The following is an 18,671-nucleotide window of genomic DNA, read 5'->3' as shown; positions in this document are numbered from 1 at the left end:
AGTAAAATTAAATCCATTTTCATATAATACTTAAATGGCAGGCCCGTTTCATGGAAACCTAAAATTGACAAAAGCATTATTATTCCTTATTTTTTATATAATATTTAATAACGATACTCGGAGAACCCTCATTATCTGATATTTCATGACTAAAGGTAACACATAATATTACTTTTTAGTAATGGGAATTTGATACTACATTCCGTTACAAAGAGAAATGTTCGAAGTATTTTTAATTTACCTGGCCATTTTTTACATAGACCTATTAATGAAAATAAGAACGTAGATATCTACATGTGTTTGGCTGAAACTGATAAATTAAGACTAGTGCCCTAACTCCTATAATTGTGGTTAGACCTTACTGAACTCCAAAGAGATTTAAGGATTAGGCTGAGTTTAGACTTAGTTCACAATTTTATTTCTTTAGGTTTTGTGGTGAAAACTACGACAAATACGCAATTTAGCCGAATTTAAATAAAGTTGTTAAGATTCGGTGCCATCAAGCACAGATTTTGCTGGTGGTAGGTATTGTGTATGTGAGGGTATCTGGGTAGGTAAATACCATCGCAGTGTTTCTTTCTTCCGCCAAGTAACAAAGTGCATGCATTGTGTTATATTCCGATCCAAAGAACATTGAAGCCAGTGCAGCGTAAACCAATTCAATCCTATTTGTTGTAATTGGTTGTAATTTTTTTTATAAATTTGATTCACTCTAAAGTGACGACATATAATGAATTTTAAGTAAGTTCTTTTGTTGGACAAAACAATAGGCAGTAACAATAACCGGCGGTGAGAAATTACTATGAAATACTCTGGCAGAAAAGTATAGAAAATAATTAAAGCCAAAGAGAATATAGCCACTACGTTAAATTTAAGCTTTCGTTGGCGAGAGCACAGCTAAATAAGTATCTTCACAATGCCTATTCCTGCCACAAAACGCAGTACTTAGGTGTGTTTTGTTACATACCTACTTTAAAAAAAAATCGAATGAGCCTTGCGACAGCTATGAATCAAAATACCCTTATAAAAAAAAATATTTCATTAACCTTCATACATCATCATCATCATCATCATCTCAGCCACAGGTTGAACATAGGCCTCCCCCAAGGATCTCCACGTCGACCTGTTGGAAGCGGCATCAACAGTACATCAACTACCAGAAAATTATACTTATATATGGAAAATCAACTACATCAGTCACTCAGATTCTAGATTAATCACTAGAGATATATATTTTTTTAACTTAGCACACTTCACTACAAAGAGTATTACAAATACTACGGCTTCACTAACTAAACCAATCAAAATAACACATGTGTAAACGTAACAAAAAAAATCTAATAGGTAATTTTTGAGATAGATCGAAAAAAGCGATTCAGATCGTTTATTGAAAATGACGGTATGTTTACAGTTGATTCATGCCATACCCTCTTGCTACATTTACACTATTGTGGTGGGTTTTTGAGTTGTAGTTTGCTGGTTATTGCATTTTCAATTTGTCCGCCAAATAAGATGTTCTTCTTGCTTACACCTTTATCATCGATTCTTATCACCTATTTTTAACATGCACGACTTTACACAAACTATTATGACGTTACAAAATTACTTGTGTTCCAACCAATCTGACAAATCCTTGAACAAATCCATAATAGTATGGCTACTCGTGTAGTCCGGCTATTATCTTGAGACCATAGACAACGAAACTGTCATATGGGATGAACGTCAATGAGGCAAAGACGAATCAAACGACAGCCATCTGCCATCAATCAAATAAATTATCCAATATGGCCGATTGCTTGCCATGGGGTTGTTCGCGGTTAATTTTTACAAATTCACTGTAAAATTTAATGTTATTCAATGAGATAATATTGCCTTACGATATAATGTAAGTCAATGCACCTAATGAAGACTTTTCAGCAAGTAAGATCTCACAGGAAGTAGTAATAAAAAGGCATAAAATCCTTGACATGCCATGAGAAAGTTGCATAGTATTCGCTGTACGTATTTAGGTTTAATTACTTGCTAACGTTGCATTTTCCAGGTGCGCTGAAGATGCCAGTTAACTCTGTATCGGAAACGAAAAAAGGTGTTGAGAGAACAAGATTAACTTTGTCATTAAACAGGAATAATGCGACTCATTTGAACAACGAAAATCAGAGGCCCAGCTATAAACCGAAAGAGAATTCAGATCCGCACAAATCTAGTGATAATAAAGAAAACAAGCCTCTGAAAAGGCCGTTCAAAAGTGTGTTCGCTAACACATTAAGTGCCGCTAAGAAATTGAAGCCTCTAAGTGAGCCATCGACATCTGCAGGTATGTATTGTGTAACCAAGCACCGGTATTCGTTACTCTAGTGTATGTACAAATCGCCGGCCGCTTAACAAATTCCGATTCGGTATATTCGAGAATTCTCTCTCTAATATTTTGTAGCTGCACACTCATTTATCTTGTAGAATATTATTGATACTTAAAAATATAATGCCTTATGTGTGAGTTTGATACTTATTGGCATATATACTTTTTAAAAATATCTTCAAATTATAAACATGAGTAATGTTGTCTTAGTGGTCATAATATAAGTCTGGTTTCTGTAATTTTTTTTTACACTTACTATCATACAAAATTTACACTAATAAAATAAATCTAGCATTTTTCTAGAAGCTCCTTTCAATATAATACTGATCAACAATAACCATTTTATACTAAATGAATATCACTTTCTACTTTCTAACCGACAGCACATATCAATATTTTGGTATTCAATTTGCATGCAAAATAACCATTACTTAGTGACTATTATATAAGCATAATCACATTTCTCTTTAGAATATTGATATAGATGGATATTAAAAGTTCTCTCATACAGTATCTACAGAAGGAATTCTATTAAGTAAATAAATAATACAATATAATAACCCATATTTAGGATTTATTTGTACCGAATACATTAGGAATTATAATAAAATAGGATATAATTAATGATATACTATTATCATTTTGTTCTTTTCTGGCTAATTTGTATTATAGTATAAAGATTACATACTCATTTCAATTTGGATATTAGCTTTACACCTAGTCTAGGCGACTAGAGCCTTCCTCCATAAAGTATATACAATTAATAAATTCAATTCCAGTGAAGGTATCAAAGCCAGAGTTAGTAATACTGGAGCCGTCACCAAGCTCTGCCATGTTGAATGGCCACCACCAGTCTGACAGTCAGTATGGGGCGAGTGTGCAGAGGAAGACTCCCGTCGCGACACTCTCCAATTTGGGCAACACTTGTTTTCTCAACAGTGTGCTTTATACTTTACGGTGAGAATATAGTATAAATTATGAAACTTTCATGTCATAAAGCTGTATTTAAATGTGTTCTTTTAAATAAGTGAGCACCATACTTTACTTTTGAATTATTGGTCTTTTATTGTAAGTCCGTGTATACATATAAAATTATTTTTCTTTCGTAGCTTGTCTTGATGTGTGCAAATAAATTATTGTATTTTCTTCTAATGTGAAATATTTAATTTTTTTTTTTAATTACTAAGTTTATTCTATTTTGCGTTTTCAATGGCCAATTTTTTTTATATATCCACTTCCTGTGGGGCATCACTTGCCCTAATAAAAACACTATAAATATTTCAGTTACGCACCACGCTTCCTACACAACTTACACCACTTAGTATCCGATCTGGCGAGTGTGGAACAAAAACTGGGCAGCATTAGGTTAAAAAGTTCATCACTTGGTCGAAGTGCTGCTGGCCTGGCCTCATCAGGAACCAGGTCGTGGAGCAGCAAGGATTTACTGTCCTTGGGACAGTCTGATAATAGTTCGGGAAAGAGTAAAATACAGGTAAATATGTGTACATGTTCTGTTCATGCTTCTTGTTATGTAAAAATATAAGGCAAGGTTACTGTATGCAATTGTTTACAAATTGTCACTCAAAAAACATGATGAAGGTTTTGGAAATATGTATGATAAATTTATCTTCAACTGATATCTTACAACAACGAATCTTACAGAAAATTGTGTTGAGCGACACCTTATATTGTATCAACAATTCATAACTTTATATTTAAAAGTTCAGACATTTAAAACGCAAGTCATATCTGTCTGGTCTTAAGTCGTCAAAGACAAAATAAAAATGAGATCATAACAGTAACAGTTATCTTGCGTAGTACCGTCTATTGCTAATAACATGAACTAGTAATATATTTCATAACAAGACTTAACATGTCTTATTTCCCTATTCATTATTCTTGCACAAACATTATAAAGTAATGTCGGGGATAATGCAATACTATGTAAGGGACAAAAAGAGGCAATATAAAATTGATCCCTACCATAAAAAACTTTAGATTGATAATAGTAAACTATTTTTGTTTCACTTATCTGATATTGGATATCCCTAACAATGTGTATTATGTAATAACATGCTGATAAATGGAAACTTTATTTTTATAAATGCATGTGTGTTCAAAAGAAAACTTCTTTTATGAACAGATTAAATGTTTGACAACCTAATGTTTTTACATAAGTCTATGAATAAATATAAATAATAAATTTATAATTAATAAAACGACCACTGTCTATCAAAATTTATATGTAAAAGATTAAAATTTTTCAACAAAGTACACGCAAAATAATAATTGGTAAACTATAAAAATATAATGTAGTGAATGTATATGGAAATCAATATTTTAACATAAGATTTCCATTGTCTATCAGTTGGAAATAAATAAATATGTTACAAACACATCTTATCCAACATTATAACTATCAGTGATCTTATTCCGAAAATAATATTGAAATATTAAACCACTGATACAGTTATCTGTCATTGTGATATACTATTTTGATATTATGTAAAGTTAAAATTATTCTTACTAATTATGTAGTAACTATTCATAATTTTACTATGATTTCCAATCAATATGTTTATGTCTATAAAAAACTGTGAACACATTTTTTTTTTTACTGATAAGCTAATTTTTTTTTATAATCTACGTTTTGCTTTTGCCTAAGTCAGAGAACTTTCACAGTAATACTGAATACTTTTTTTGGTTTAAACAGTAATTGCCTAAATAGCAATTCTAGACGTGAAATATTTGTATGTTAAATTTCATCAAAACACATTGAGGGTTTTAAGCATTTATATCACTTAAATATACATCTCAAACTTTTACGTTTATAATTTTATTGAGAATTAATATGGCTGGTTGTTATCTCACAAGATGCATTGGCCTCGAGGAGATACAGTTTCTAAGATAAGATTATCTTTGTCTATAGAGAATATTATAATGTTGCTTTGTTATTGATCTGATTTTTAATAATGCTTTTAGTGCCTATTTTAGGATGAGAAAAATTTTAGTTGTTGTTTTTACTTTATTCAATGGAAGTTCTTGAAATTATGTTGGCATTGTACTGCCATACAGGGATATGAAGCTAGGGATTTTAGGCGGTATTAATACTGTTTATAGACATGAGTCAATTGTTTCTAGAAACACAAGATCATTTATTATAATATTTCTAAAATAACAAACTTATAAGTTTATTTTTTTGTGTTCATGGCAAAGTGACCCTACTGTACTTGAATTAAGTGGAGTGGGGTCCAATAGAATGTCGACTGACGGAAGATTACCTCTCGGCAGTCGACACAACTATGCCGGCCTGTTGGAATCAGATATACACAGGCTGATCCTGGAACTCGACACATTTACTTGCACCACTCTGGCGGGTTTTAACACCTTGTGTACGGTGCTCGCTGTCCGGGCTGATATAAATGACATCCTATCACCAGAACCATTTTGATATTGTACTTGATTTTAGCAACACTTATGTGTTTATTGTCCACAGATAGCAACAGAGAAACTCCATGAGACCTACTCCAACCTAAAAGCCGCTGAGAATAAATGTATGAACAGCAACAATGCTGACGCTTGTCCTGAACCGTACGCTGCGGACGCCTTCCTAGCGGCGCTTAGAGATGTCAATTCTACCTTTGAAGGTATTGTAGTAAAATTAATAATCAGACAAGAATTTCCTGTATAAGAGTTTCCAAAGTATACCGATTTATAGATTTCAATTTAATATTCATAATAAAATATGAAACAAGAAATTTGTTCTATATTTTACCACAACTTGGCGAGGTATTTTTTCTTTGGCTATACTTTCGAATGATAATGCTGACAGTAACCATACTAATTATGAGGTTTGATTGTGTGTTGGTATGCGAGTGTTGTTCATGCGTGTTGTGCAGGTAACCGGCAGCAGGACGCGCACGAGCTGCTCGTGTGCATCCTCGACAACATCCGCGAGACGTGCCGCGCGCTCGCCAACCGCGCCGCCAACCTGCACCACCACCACGACAGGTACCACACTACTCTCCTGTCTTTACTACTGGCTGTAATTATAGCTAACGCCAATCTAATGGCAACCCTGAAATTAGCAATACGTTTAATAAATGACTCATAGTGTACAGTGCTATGCTGTTGGTAAAATAACTGGATGAATAGAAGGTAAAGTTGCTTTAAGTAAATGCAAACATATCACAGGTAAAGGGTTCCAAAAAAGGGTTTTTAGACCCTCTAGGGCAGGCCAAATATTTCTAATGTTCAGAAATTTCATAGACAGTGATAATTACTTACCATCAGGTATCCTACTGGCCGGTCTCATTTCTTTAGAACACACTGTAACACAAAACTGATACTTATTTATCACCACAGCAACGGCATCGGCAAGCAGCCGAGTCTAGACGGCGACAGTGGCAAGCCGACGCTCGGCAACCTGCGCAAGTCGTGGAAGAAACGTAAAGAAGTGAAGACGACGGAGAAAAGGAGTTCGCCGACGGAGGAGCGCGCGCCCTCGCCGCCCGAGCCCGAGAAAGACGAACGATCCAAACCAGGGTGGGACTTCGTGGCCGAGGATTTTGAAGGTACAGGAGAATCAATATAAATTTAATTTTTCGGTGTAAGTTTAGCTCTGTTAGAAATCGCATATTGTCATTAATTATATCATCTACAATACCCGGCTGACCTCTGTTAAGATGGCCGCTGTGGCCGAAATTCGATTAGGAAAGAATCAATCATGTCTTGATTTATGTATCAGATGTTTGCATCATTTCCTGTACTACTATATTTCTTAGGCTTACACCAGTATAAATACCTAATACCTTCTAACTGGAAGTTGTATTTTCTAACAGAATGCAGATATTAACAAGTTAGGCTTGTATGTCGGTTGTATAATGTACTAGCTAACGCGACAGACGTTGTCCCGTCTTCACGATGAATTTACAGCGCGCATTCTGTTTTCTTAAATTTTCTAACGTTCCGCTCAACTCCCTAATTTTTTTCTTTCATAAGATCCTTCTCCTGACAATAACAAACACAACAAAATTTGTGGAATCGGTCCAACCGTTCCCGCGTGATGGCGTGACCTAGGAAAATAGGGATTAATTTTTATATATATAGATATATTGATCGCATCTGCAGGCACGATGGTGGTGCGCACGATGTGCCTGGAGTGCGAGGCGGTGACGGAGAAGGCGCAGGCGGTGTGCGAGCTGTGCGTGCCGGTGTGCGACGACGAGCCCGCCGCCGAGCCCTTCCGCGCCGCCTGCCTCTCCACCGAGTACCTGCGCGACCAGAACAAGGTCACCACACACCCACACAAATGTTATAAATACTTTTTAGTCTATTTACAACTGCACTGCAGTGGTTTACATTGTATTTAATGTGATAGCTATCGGCATAACTTTCAATTTTTTTCTAATAGTTGTTATGAACTGTAATCAATTTAAATAGTAAATTGGCCTTATGGATTATTTTACGTTTTGCAGCTGTTGCGATATATTCATCTGACGCAGTATATACTTTAGTGCTTCGTTAAAATTGTTCAATATTCACCGTAAGTAACCGCAGCATAAGATTTTTTATGTGAAATATTAATTTAAATATAGTACTGGTGCGAGCGGTGCCTCCGCTACAACGAGGCGCGGCGCAGCGTGGCGTACTCGCGACTGCCGCGGCTGCTGGTGCTGCAGCTGAAGCGGTTCAGCGGCGGCATGGAGAAGATCACGCGCCACGCGCCCACGCCCATGCTCATGCCGTGCTTCTGCGAGACTTGCGCCGCCAGGGAGCCCGATCAACAGCCCGCGCACAGGTCTAGTATATTACTTATAAACCTAAAGCAGAGTAATGGTTTTCTTCTAATTCAGAGCTTCCTTGGTACAGTGAGAAATGATTTTTTATCGAAGCGTGATACAAGAAGCTGTTGATTTGATCCTTGGTCTGACTGTGTAATTTTTTTAAATATTTGTTTTGAAATATCTTGAAATGTAAATTGGTGTATAAGCGGACTTTATACCATAAGCATTCTCTATCCATTTAATCTCATGTAATATAAGGTCAAAAATAAGTGTGGCTGTAGGGTGGAATGTGTCCTGTAAATTAATTTCTCATACTTATAGCATTTGCTCACTGAAGAATGAAAAATTCCTTATATATTGTAAATTAGTGAATAATGTTTGAAAAAATATTTTATTAGTGTAATACGCATTGCAGATACATCTTATGGGCAGTGATCATGCACCTGGGCCAGTCGCTGTCGGGCGGGCACTACGTGTCGTACGCGCGCGCGGCGCCGTGCGGGTTCCGATGCGCGCGCGCCACCGACGCAGCCTCCTCCTCCGGCTTCATGCGCGCACTGTTCAGCCGTCGAGCAACGCCCGCCGCCTGCGCCGCCGCTGACTGCTGCGTACCGCGCGCAAGCGACACCTGGCTCGCCTGCGACGACGACCTCGTCAAACCCATCTCCGCTGACGAGTTCGAGGATCTGTTATCCGCTGAACCGAAGATGCGCTCTGCAGCAACACCATACCTACTGTTCTACGTCAAGAACGAAGTTGGCTAGTGAAGGCCGAAATCCGTGTCGTCGAGGCCATCCCTATGGATGCGTTTGAGGATTATCTGCTGGGCCGAATGGGCGCCCGGCCGCGACCTGCTATCTGCTGTTCTACGTGAAACCGAGGTTGATTAGTGACGGTCGAGTGTGTTAGCGTAGTGTTGTGACCTTTCGCGGCTTGGAACTCTTCATGTTACCGCATTGGCTTTGTTGCGTTTATTTTTGCGAATTAAAAACAATTCAAATTCACGAAAACTCAATAAAACATTTATGATTAACGTGTTGCTAACTGACCAATACCTATTTTTTCTAATGAAATGAATTAAATTAATTTTCTTCAACAAGTATGTCATTAAAACATAATATGATGTATTTATTTACATTATTTCAAAGTTTTTTGATATGAAGAGTTCAAATCGCATCGCAAATTGCTGCAATGAGTATTGTAATGTGATGAATTGGTTAGGATGAACATGATAGGAACATGCAACTATGATATAAGGATAGCACAAACTCTTGTTAAATATTATGATAAGTATGGTTCCTAAGTAGTACACAAAACATATAAGAAAAAAATCACATAACATTTCTATGTTGATCCATTCCCAAAATATGATTCACACAAGTGACGTCAGTCAAAACTGGATCACAATATTTGTAGATAGAACATAAACTCCCATTTTATAGCACACAAAGGTTGTTTAAATAAAATATAAATGTTCATTTCATATAGATATAAAAATTTATAAACGGCACCATAGTTGCATACTCCTAATTTCTATGTCGTATTGTATTCACTGTTTAGATGCTTAAAAGACATGTATAAAGAAGACACCGAGTGTAATTTGTGTCGGCCTGAAGTGATATTATGAATGTAGCTAAATTAAAGTAGTGTATATTTGAGAATGATCAAAGTATATTGTAAAATATTTCAAACATATTTTCACTTGTTACAAACCGACAATACTGACTCAAATATTAAATAGTTATGTAAACTTCCATTGTATGCATGATGTATATCTGTTGATGCGTATAATCTCTATAAATGTATGACAGCATTGAAAGTATTGGCCTAATGTGTTACGAAGCAAGTGTTGACAATATTGTTTTGGATTGTGAATATTCATTGTTCATAGATGTAAACCTGCTGTTATAATAGTACAAATGATTCTTTCGTTGTTACTCAGACTGCTGTACCTAAGGGAACAAATGTGCCGTGTGCCTCGCTGCTGTCGCATCAAGGCGTAGTTAAACATTTCAAATTGTATTGCATCGTATAACTGGTGTTCATAGGTCAAGTACAAAAAGTAATTCTTTAAAACAGATTCAACTCTAGCCTAACTTTTTATATCCTGTTGAAATGTTGTAAAAAGAGTACCTATTTATGGACATTTTTATTTGATGTTTAAAATAAATTATAATCATTCGCGGTTTTTATTTTTAAGAGCAATTCATAAAACATAGAGAATAGCTTTTTGGACTAGACCTTTTGAGAAAGCGGTAGATTGTGTTACGCATCAATTAAATATTTATCCGTATTGTTCGTCAATTCGTAAGCTATCGTACAAACTTATAAACATTTTTGCAAACATCGTCAGTAGTTGAAATAAATGAATAAATGACCAGTGGACAATATGCTTTTTTTGTGGCAGTTTTATCGCACATTATTTACTCTTATAATGTCCAGTTTAACATTATTTCATCCAAATATTCCTGCATATAAAAACTGATGATTTTTTATAAAAACGCAGAATAAATGAGTTTGTTTAGTTCTGCATATCTCAGGAATAGGACGGGTGACTAAAGAACATGCATGCTGTCAAAAATTGTATAATAATTTTTATAGTCTGGACAATTAATTATTTGGTACATCAATACGTTCATCACTACAACGATACAATTATTGCCTGCTATTTAAATAATGACTGCTTTTTATACACATTTTAATACCTACAACTTGTTTTAAAGATAGTTTTGCTACCTTACCACTCAATATATTTTTCTATGTGGTTATTATTTCTATGTAAATATAGGTTATGCTTTTGTCTAATCTTGGTAACTCGGAATGTTTATTTGAATGTGTTTGCGTCGTTCTTGCAATGTAATAAAACGTAGTAATGGATGTTATATGAACTCGCTTTGTGCTGCAATTGGTGACAAAATCTAACAAATTAAGCCACTAGTTACAAATTGTTACCAATATTGTGCTTCTTTATTTCTGAAAACTGAATGTATGCAAAAGCGGCGCGTTAACACTTATTTAAATTATATTAATTTTGTACGTAATCTGCGGATGCCATTCCAAAAACCTTTGAAAAAGGTGAAAATTCTTGTCAGTAGCTGTATGAATTTTGTTTTTAATAATTGGAAAATGTTTTAACAATGATGATTCTCGTTCATTTTCATTGTAAATTGAATAATAAAATAAGTTCAGTAAACTAGTTGTTTCCATTTTGTGTTAAATATATATTGAAATTACACATTTTCTTAAAACCATAAGTCGTAAGCAAATTGCAGCTGTTAATTTTTCTTTTGACTGCCAACAAAAAACATAATGAATAAACTTAAAAAATATATCTTATTCCATTTTCAAATTTATACCACCACATGCAACTAATAGACCCCTGCGAACCTACCAGATATACCTAATTAATATAAAACCAAGAAATGTATATTTGAACTTGTGATAAGATGGGCACAGTTAAGTTAAAACAAATAAGAGATAGTGTGGACGCAATTCGTAGGTGACTTATTGATAGTTGATGAAGATAAGAGGGTATGTCTGTTTTTTATCAGTCCCGAGATAAACGTCGGAGAACCGAGACCACAACCACTACTGATTTCGGTGTGAGTTTGCGCGTGTGAATATTTTATTTTTGTTATTCCCGCGTGAAAAATGAAGGCAATAGAAAAGAGAGGCAGATGTAGCGTAAGTTTTATATACTTAATTTTTTTTAACAATCTAGACATTTTTTTCAGCTAGAAAATAACATTTGTTTTAATTAAATATTCTTGGGAGGCCTATTTTAGCACAAGAAAACGCATACAATGTTTATATTATATACATATTATATCCAATCCAATGCAATTTATTTTGTTTGGCTGTATCGTTAATACGACAATTCTGCCAATGTCCTTACGTATTGTTATTAATTTAATAGATAAATAAATAGTGTCATTACCTACAAACACTTGAAAATAACGGTCGAAATTTGTAATCTAAATACTTACTTTTAATTATGCATAAACGTATGTATTTTGATTTTAGCATGTTTTTAACGTAAGGCTAAATTTACATTATTTATAAACCACTAAATTCTAACTAAAGCATTATTAAAATTTACCAATTAATATTTTCGTCCTTTCTTTACTTTCACCGGTAAAATAATGGTGGCCAACCTAAAATAGCTACATGACCTGTTGCTTGTCTATGACATTGGCCTGACCTCTAGAAGTCCTTGAATGCAGTTAAACTACTGTCAAACTATAAACTGTATCCGTTGATAGTATAATATATTGTCGATATATTTTAATTGATTTGTGTCCTTATCACAAGTGAATAACACTTCATAATGGCTTTTGTGAGTATTTAATTTTATACAAATGGTGTTTTTTATGTAGGAACATTAGTTTGTTTTTAAATATTGAATATTTTCCTAGATCATTCGGTTGTCACTTCTCGACTATCGACCTACTTTGCTTTTAGATCATTCTTATTTTAAGTCGAAGTTAGTTAACTCCGAAACACTCAAACGATAGTCCTTAATGAAATTTAACATACAAGATATATGTGGCCGGGTCTTAATTTATTGCACCCAAGAAAACTCAAGATCAAATTGCCACCCGGCCTTCGATGAATTTAATGGTATAAGTTGAGTAAAATTATTCGAATGCATCCAAACAGTACAGTTTTTATACTTAAAGAACATAATAAATAGGAATCGTATTATATTCTAAATAACAGTAATACAGCGCTCTTAAATCAAAGTTTGTCCACATAACCTACAAATGAACTACATCTAAATTACGTGATATTTACGTCCATTTTGAATATAAAGGTAAAAGATATAGTATACAATATTATTAGAGATATTATGAACAAATATTTTCTATTTATTTAAGGTTATGAAGATTAAATCTTAGTGATTACAAATTATGATTCATTCCTATACGATTACGTTGCTTCGTACGTAAGGGGTATTTAAGGCGTCGTCACACTGAGAGCTATAAAATTATTTTGTGGCAAAAAATATATAATTAAGAACCTCCTATGAAGTTTAAACTATATATTAAAAACTACAGATATCCAAAGCAATACAACGCTTACGCGATGTGAAGTCATGTACGTCTTTCCTGTCTCAGACTATGATGGTGTGCGCTATTCATCGGCGTTACTGTTAATTCTAGGGGAGGACGAAGGTGATAGTTGTCTCTAAATAATTAGTTACTCAAAAAGACGACTTTTTCTAGGGAAGGCCGGGGAAATAAGGCGATATTTGTCTCCAAATGAATAGTTACTCAAAAAACAAAAGTTTTTTTTCATCACTCCACTTACCGTTAGGTGCAGTGGGGTCACCGTGCCCGTACAAATATTTTCATAATTAATAAACTATAGTGTATTTATTTTTATTTTAAATAAATCTGACGTGAACTAGCTCAGAGATAAACTAGTCACCCAAAATATCGGTCCAAGTGTTCAAAATTTAACCCTGCTTGCTGTGAGAACTCACAAAAATTAGATATCTATCACTACGTGAAGAAAATTTTGAACGAATTTCAGTCTCAAGTCATAAATAAAAAAAAATAATTTTGATAATAACTATTCATTATCTGCTATAAATTATTTTAAAATGTTGGTTTGGTGATTAGTAGTATGCAGTATTACTAAATTATATCGAATTATAAAGGCAAAACTAAACTCGATAAAAGTAAAATAATATGAACTCAGATATAGTTAATAGTTACTAATATGATGGTACTATTGTATTAGAATATCAATAAAAATCATTCATTATTATAACACATTCTGTAATGTTATGTATATAGATTGGCGATTCCAGATTAGCCTCCTTTATTTATTTGCCATCTGGTAACTTTTACTATCTATCTACTAGCTACTAGATCTTGGTGTGACAGGGCCCTTACAACTTGTCTGAACTATTATTATTGTAAATGGAACTTTGAATTTTATATAATTAATAATATTATCTAAACTAACAAGTTTATCTTCAAAGGGTTAAAAAAAAGGATAAGAAAACTTTTTTTAGTACATTTTAAATTCGATGAACATTCCAGTTTTATACTGATTTCATAATTTTACTTTTTACACGATTTATTCACATTCACATGTGCAATATAAAGCAATCATAGAATGGTCAATAGCCAAATAGAATTAATTACGAAGTTTACTAAAAAAGGTAATTAGCATTGGAAAGAATATTTACCAGTGTTATATTGTTTCTCTAAATTCACCTCTGGGACACTACAGCGAACAGTAATTTTGGTGGAATGTTGGCAAACATCAAAACAAAGGATAAGGAAATGTCTATAACACAATTGAACTTTACTTCCGGTGTGTGAAATGGCGGTAACATTAATTCACAAACTGTCTGTCAGTCCTCAACAGCTGATCCAATACAAAAATACTAAACTCCGCCCGAGAACTTGGATGTGATAACAATTAAATAAATAGTCACTGGACCAGATTCGCATCTATATGGGCTTTGGCTGAAATTATTGGCAAGATTTCAAATGTTAAAATTAGAATACAACAATCTAGTTGATGGTTAGCAAAAGGGACGGATCGATAACTGCAATAGATCGTGTCAAAATTACAACCGACATTTTTGTGGGGTGAAAATAGGTCGAATATTTAGTTTCCGTGGTTTTACTTACCCTGCGGTGGCAGTGGCGACGTTGTGCGCGCGCTCGCGTTTCTGTGTTCACATCGAGTACGCAACTCAAATCGCAGTCCTCCGCGACTGCGGGCTTCAGTTTTTCACTCGGAAGGGCAGTTCAAGATCACGAAAGCCGCCGAGTCGAACTCACGCGGTGTTTAGTGAAAAATTTGTTCATCAAAATATTTTAAACATGGTTTATCCGACCGTCTACGATGGCAAAGTGGAGGTAATGCATTATAAATTCTATTTTGGTGTGTATTACGTGAACTATAACGTTTTGTCATGTTAAATGTTACCTTGACAATAATTTGTTTCGCCGGTTTTTGCCCTGTATCAGTTAAAAAGTGTGATAAATTATATTTTTTGACATTACGTATTGGTAATTTTTAATTTCGTTGATTTACCTCTCATTTAACATTACTGGAGTTCGTAATTATACCTGTTGTACGTGACATTTTGAATAAATAACATCTGTTTCGTAGTCGGACGTAGCGTCATTATGTGACCATACTATGCTTATTGTTTAATTTTTAAATAATAATTCTATATAATGCATTTGACTTGTCGCCTTCTTCTGTTTTTGTTACATAAGTAATTTTTTTTGCTGTTATTAAATTTTTGCACATCACGTTGCATTGCATTTGCCTGCTTTATGTAGGTATATAGGCTCTAAAATTAAAAAATATAGAACAGTTTTTTTAAAGCACTATTTTTATATTAATATTAAGTAGATAAAATAATTTGCCATATTTATAAAATTCTAATATTTACTTATTATCTGAATATATTGTATTAAAAAAATAAGTAACAAATATAAGTAGGAATCTACACCAACTATAATATGTACTAAGTACTCTGCACAACAGTTAACAGCTGCAACAACTGTTATACTCTACAAAGCCTTAACATCACTTTTTTGCATTTATTTTTCCACTGCAATGTTTTTTGGAATAGACAAATTAATACCTTATTTTATCTTAGATTACCTATCCAATAACAGTTCTATGAACATTGGTAAACCTTTTTCATAGCAATACTGAATCATTTATATAGAAAAAGATGACTTTAAAAAAATACTGCAATGCAGTTGTACAACCAGACAAATCCAAGGGTATCTGATACCTAAATTGCCTGATTTGTCCTACTTAATAATAATGATCAAACAGCCTTAGTTATAGGCTTTCTCCCACTGTTACTAGTGCTATCTGATTTTTGCTTTGAGTATCCAGTTTTTAGTAGCTATTTGAGTTATATCTGTCCAGCAATCTGTAGGGCCCCCTTACTACTTACTGTACTAATAGTAAATATGTAATTTATTTGCATTTAACATAAATACAAAATGGCCTAATTTTCCATATCATGCATAAAATATGCTTATAAAATAAATTTATAGATGATAATTTGCAGAAACATGACACAACTTATTAAGTGTGCATAAATTATAATTTGTACTGACACACTAACACTTTTTTTTGCTAAAGAGATAGGCAAAGGCAAATTGGTCCACCCACTTTTACTCAATTGTTCCCGATAATATGGAACAAATCCAATTAAAAGGAAGTATTCATCGATAAAATAATTTACATAAAGCTAAATAACTTTTGAAATTCCCAATATCTGGCAACATATATTGGGTTTAATGAATGCACATAAAAGTCCTCTATCAACTTACATCATTTGCCACGTCTATTGAGTTCCAGTCTATATAGGTGACCCTATCGCCATGTAAGGTATCACCAGGAACAATATTAATTCTCAATATCAATAACATTATAACAGGTTTGAATAAGTATCTTATCATTTATCACTTCTGCCATAAAACAAACCTGACTCGGAGAGATTATAGCTATGCTGGTAACGGAACAATATTTTATAGATTAATTAGATTATGATGATTGAAAAATAGTTATTGATTTTGATAGATGGACTTGTCAACTAAAATGCAATGGAAGTGCTTTTGGAAAAGATTTAGAACTAAATTTATAAATGTATAGTATTTTTCGTATTATACTTAGAAGATTTTTGCTATTTGAGAGGTGTCAAATAAACCCAATTATTTCTGCAGCATGCTTAGGTGTTTTGCACTAACGCCATAGTCATGAAGTCAGTAGCATAGTTGGTAGGAGCAATTCACCCGAAGTGGGCTGTGTCTAAAATAAAACCCTAAAAAAAATTAACTTTTATCGCATATACCCAGTAGCTAGAAGGAGCGGCTTTTTTTTCTTGCTCTCGGTGCATAGGGCCGGCAAATTTCAGGTCCGCACCAAACGGCACGAACCCACCCATGCCCTGGTAACTTCGAACTAATTATTTTTTTTTAGAATAAGCGCCATCTCTCCCCTACACATGGCACTAATTTCTTAATATCTTTTCTCAGTGTGACTAGTTCATTATATGTTAGTTTTAGTACGTATAAATTTTGATAATTCTGGTATTTTTTTTTTATTTAAGCTAGAACTAAACAAGCAGTTATGCTTTAAAAATAAATTTTATTACTTCCTATAAAAGTTATCTACAATACTTATAATTTTAAAATAAATTTGGACGAATAGCAATATTTTTAGTATTTTATAGTAGTTTACTGCTAACAAACAATAGCAACTTCTAATAAACGTCATAAGATATTTTTCTGTCGGTAAATTTGTGTACTCGTGCGCATTTTCTTGTGATTTTTGTTTTTTGTTGTATATTTACGTTGAATTGAGCTTCAGTTCTTCCGTCTTTAAGAAATACCTATTGACTGTGTTTGTGTAAGTGTTAGTGACATACATTAGATAGGCCCTCTATAAGAAATTTGAACTATTTATATCAGTGTAGTGTTGTTTGTAAAACATTTTACATAATGTGCCGGAACATCAGACAATGTATTAATAAATGTGTAAAAGAAATAAATTAGTTTAAAATATACTATTGTATTATTTATCTTTGAATTGGGTCAAACCATTACATTTCGACCCACACGTAGAACAAAGTTTATCTGCAAAACACTGATTCTGACACTTAATAAAATAAATTCCTAATTTGTTATTTACATAACAGCATTTTATATTCCAAAAATTGTTACTCAGAACCAGTGTTTTACAATTACGACTTTTTCTACCGATGGGTCGACATAGAATTAAATATATTATTTTGAAAGTTAGAAACCTATATATGCATATACATGCATAGGTATATTTATTTTATTTCCCTGTATGGCGTCCAGATGTCGCTCAACGTTATGAAATTTCAAACTGAGAGTTGCCAGTCTATTTCCAGTATTATATATTAGTCTATGAACCCACCCACGCCACTAATTCAAGCAGGATGAGCATCTATACTACGATCATGTGACACTCCTAAGGAGGTCTAATTTTATTGTATTAAGTACCATTAGTTCTTAGGCTCTACTCATCCAACTTCTGCCCTTCATTTTAAGACAAGAGACACTCAGCAGAAATCTGACCAAAATTCTTACTAAATTCGTAATTTATCCTCAACAATATGACTATATCCAGAATTTGAGTGCAACTTTAGTTAATAGATCATCAAGGAACCCTAATGTCTGGCTCAGCAAGTCAATAAAAAAATACATATTTATTTCTGAGGCTTAGGTAAATCAAGTATGGTTTGCATTCGCTCACTTTGTAATCAGTTAAACATAAGTTTGTACAGCATAACGTTTTAAGTGCCAAATACGTCGTCGTTGAATACATTTTTGCTAACTGCAATTGCCATTTACGCCAGGTTGACTCTACTTGTTACATTCTATCGAAATTGCTAACGAAAATGTCACTTTTCACGTAAAAGTGACGCAAGCAGTTAAATATGCAGTATTTTCAATAGTGTATTTCTGAAGCAGTCGTTTGAGAAACGTAGGTACGTATTATAGTTT

At 33.7% G+C, this 18,671-nt stretch overlaps 2 protein-coding genes across 4 annotated transcripts in view; both read left to right on the top strand.

The window, feature by feature from the left end:
* Positions 1-1,728: 1,728 nt before the first annotated feature.
* On the top strand, positions 1,729-11,335 carry LOC115440659 (probable ubiquitin carboxyl-terminal hydrolase creB). 2 transcript variants are annotated; one of them, XM_030165060.2, is made up of 10 exons: positions 1,729-1,885; positions 2,042-2,314; positions 3,136-3,313; positions 3,641-3,848; positions 5,853-6,003; positions 6,256-6,367; positions 6,722-6,930; positions 7,487-7,647; positions 7,954-8,156; positions 8,558-11,335. In XM_030165060.2, exons 2-10 carry the CDS (start codon positions 2,053-2,055, stop codon positions 8,904-8,906), a joined length of 1,833 nt encoding a protein of 610 aa, XP_030020920.1. In that variant the 5' UTR covers positions 1,729-1,885; positions 2,042-2,052; the 3' UTR covers positions 8,907-11,335. The 2 variants fall into 2 exon arrangements, with proteins under 2 accessions (XP_030020920.1, XP_030020919.1); XM_030165059.2 differs by having other exon boundaries at positions 1,732-1,920.
* Positions 11,336-11,671: 336 nt separating this feature from the next.
* LOC115440660 (pyruvate kinase) overlaps positions 11,672-18,671 on the top strand; it is a 28,582-nt gene continuing 21,582 nt past the window's right edge. The window contains exon 1 of one of the 2 annotated variants that reach the window (XM_030165061.2): positions 11,672-11,826. In XM_030165061.2, coding sequence (XP_030020921.1) covers positions 11,794-11,826 — 33 coding nt within the window. In that variant the 5' untranslated portion in view covers positions 11,672-11,793. Of the gene's footprint in view, positions 11,827-12,335; positions 12,479-18,671 lie in introns of those variants that run through there. The other variant, XM_030165063.2, reaches the window with a different exon arrangement.

The sequence above is a fragment of the Manduca sexta genome, chromosome 20, assembly GCF_014839805.1.
Source record: "Manduca sexta isolate Smith_Timp_Sample1 chromosome 20, JHU_Msex_v1.0, whole genome shotgun sequence".
NCBI classification, from domain to species: domain Eukaryota; kingdom Metazoa; phylum Arthropoda; class Insecta; order Lepidoptera; family Sphingidae; genus Manduca; species Manduca sexta.
Note: the sequence above shows the minus strand (reverse complement) of the source record. Positions and strands in the feature narration are given on the sequence as shown.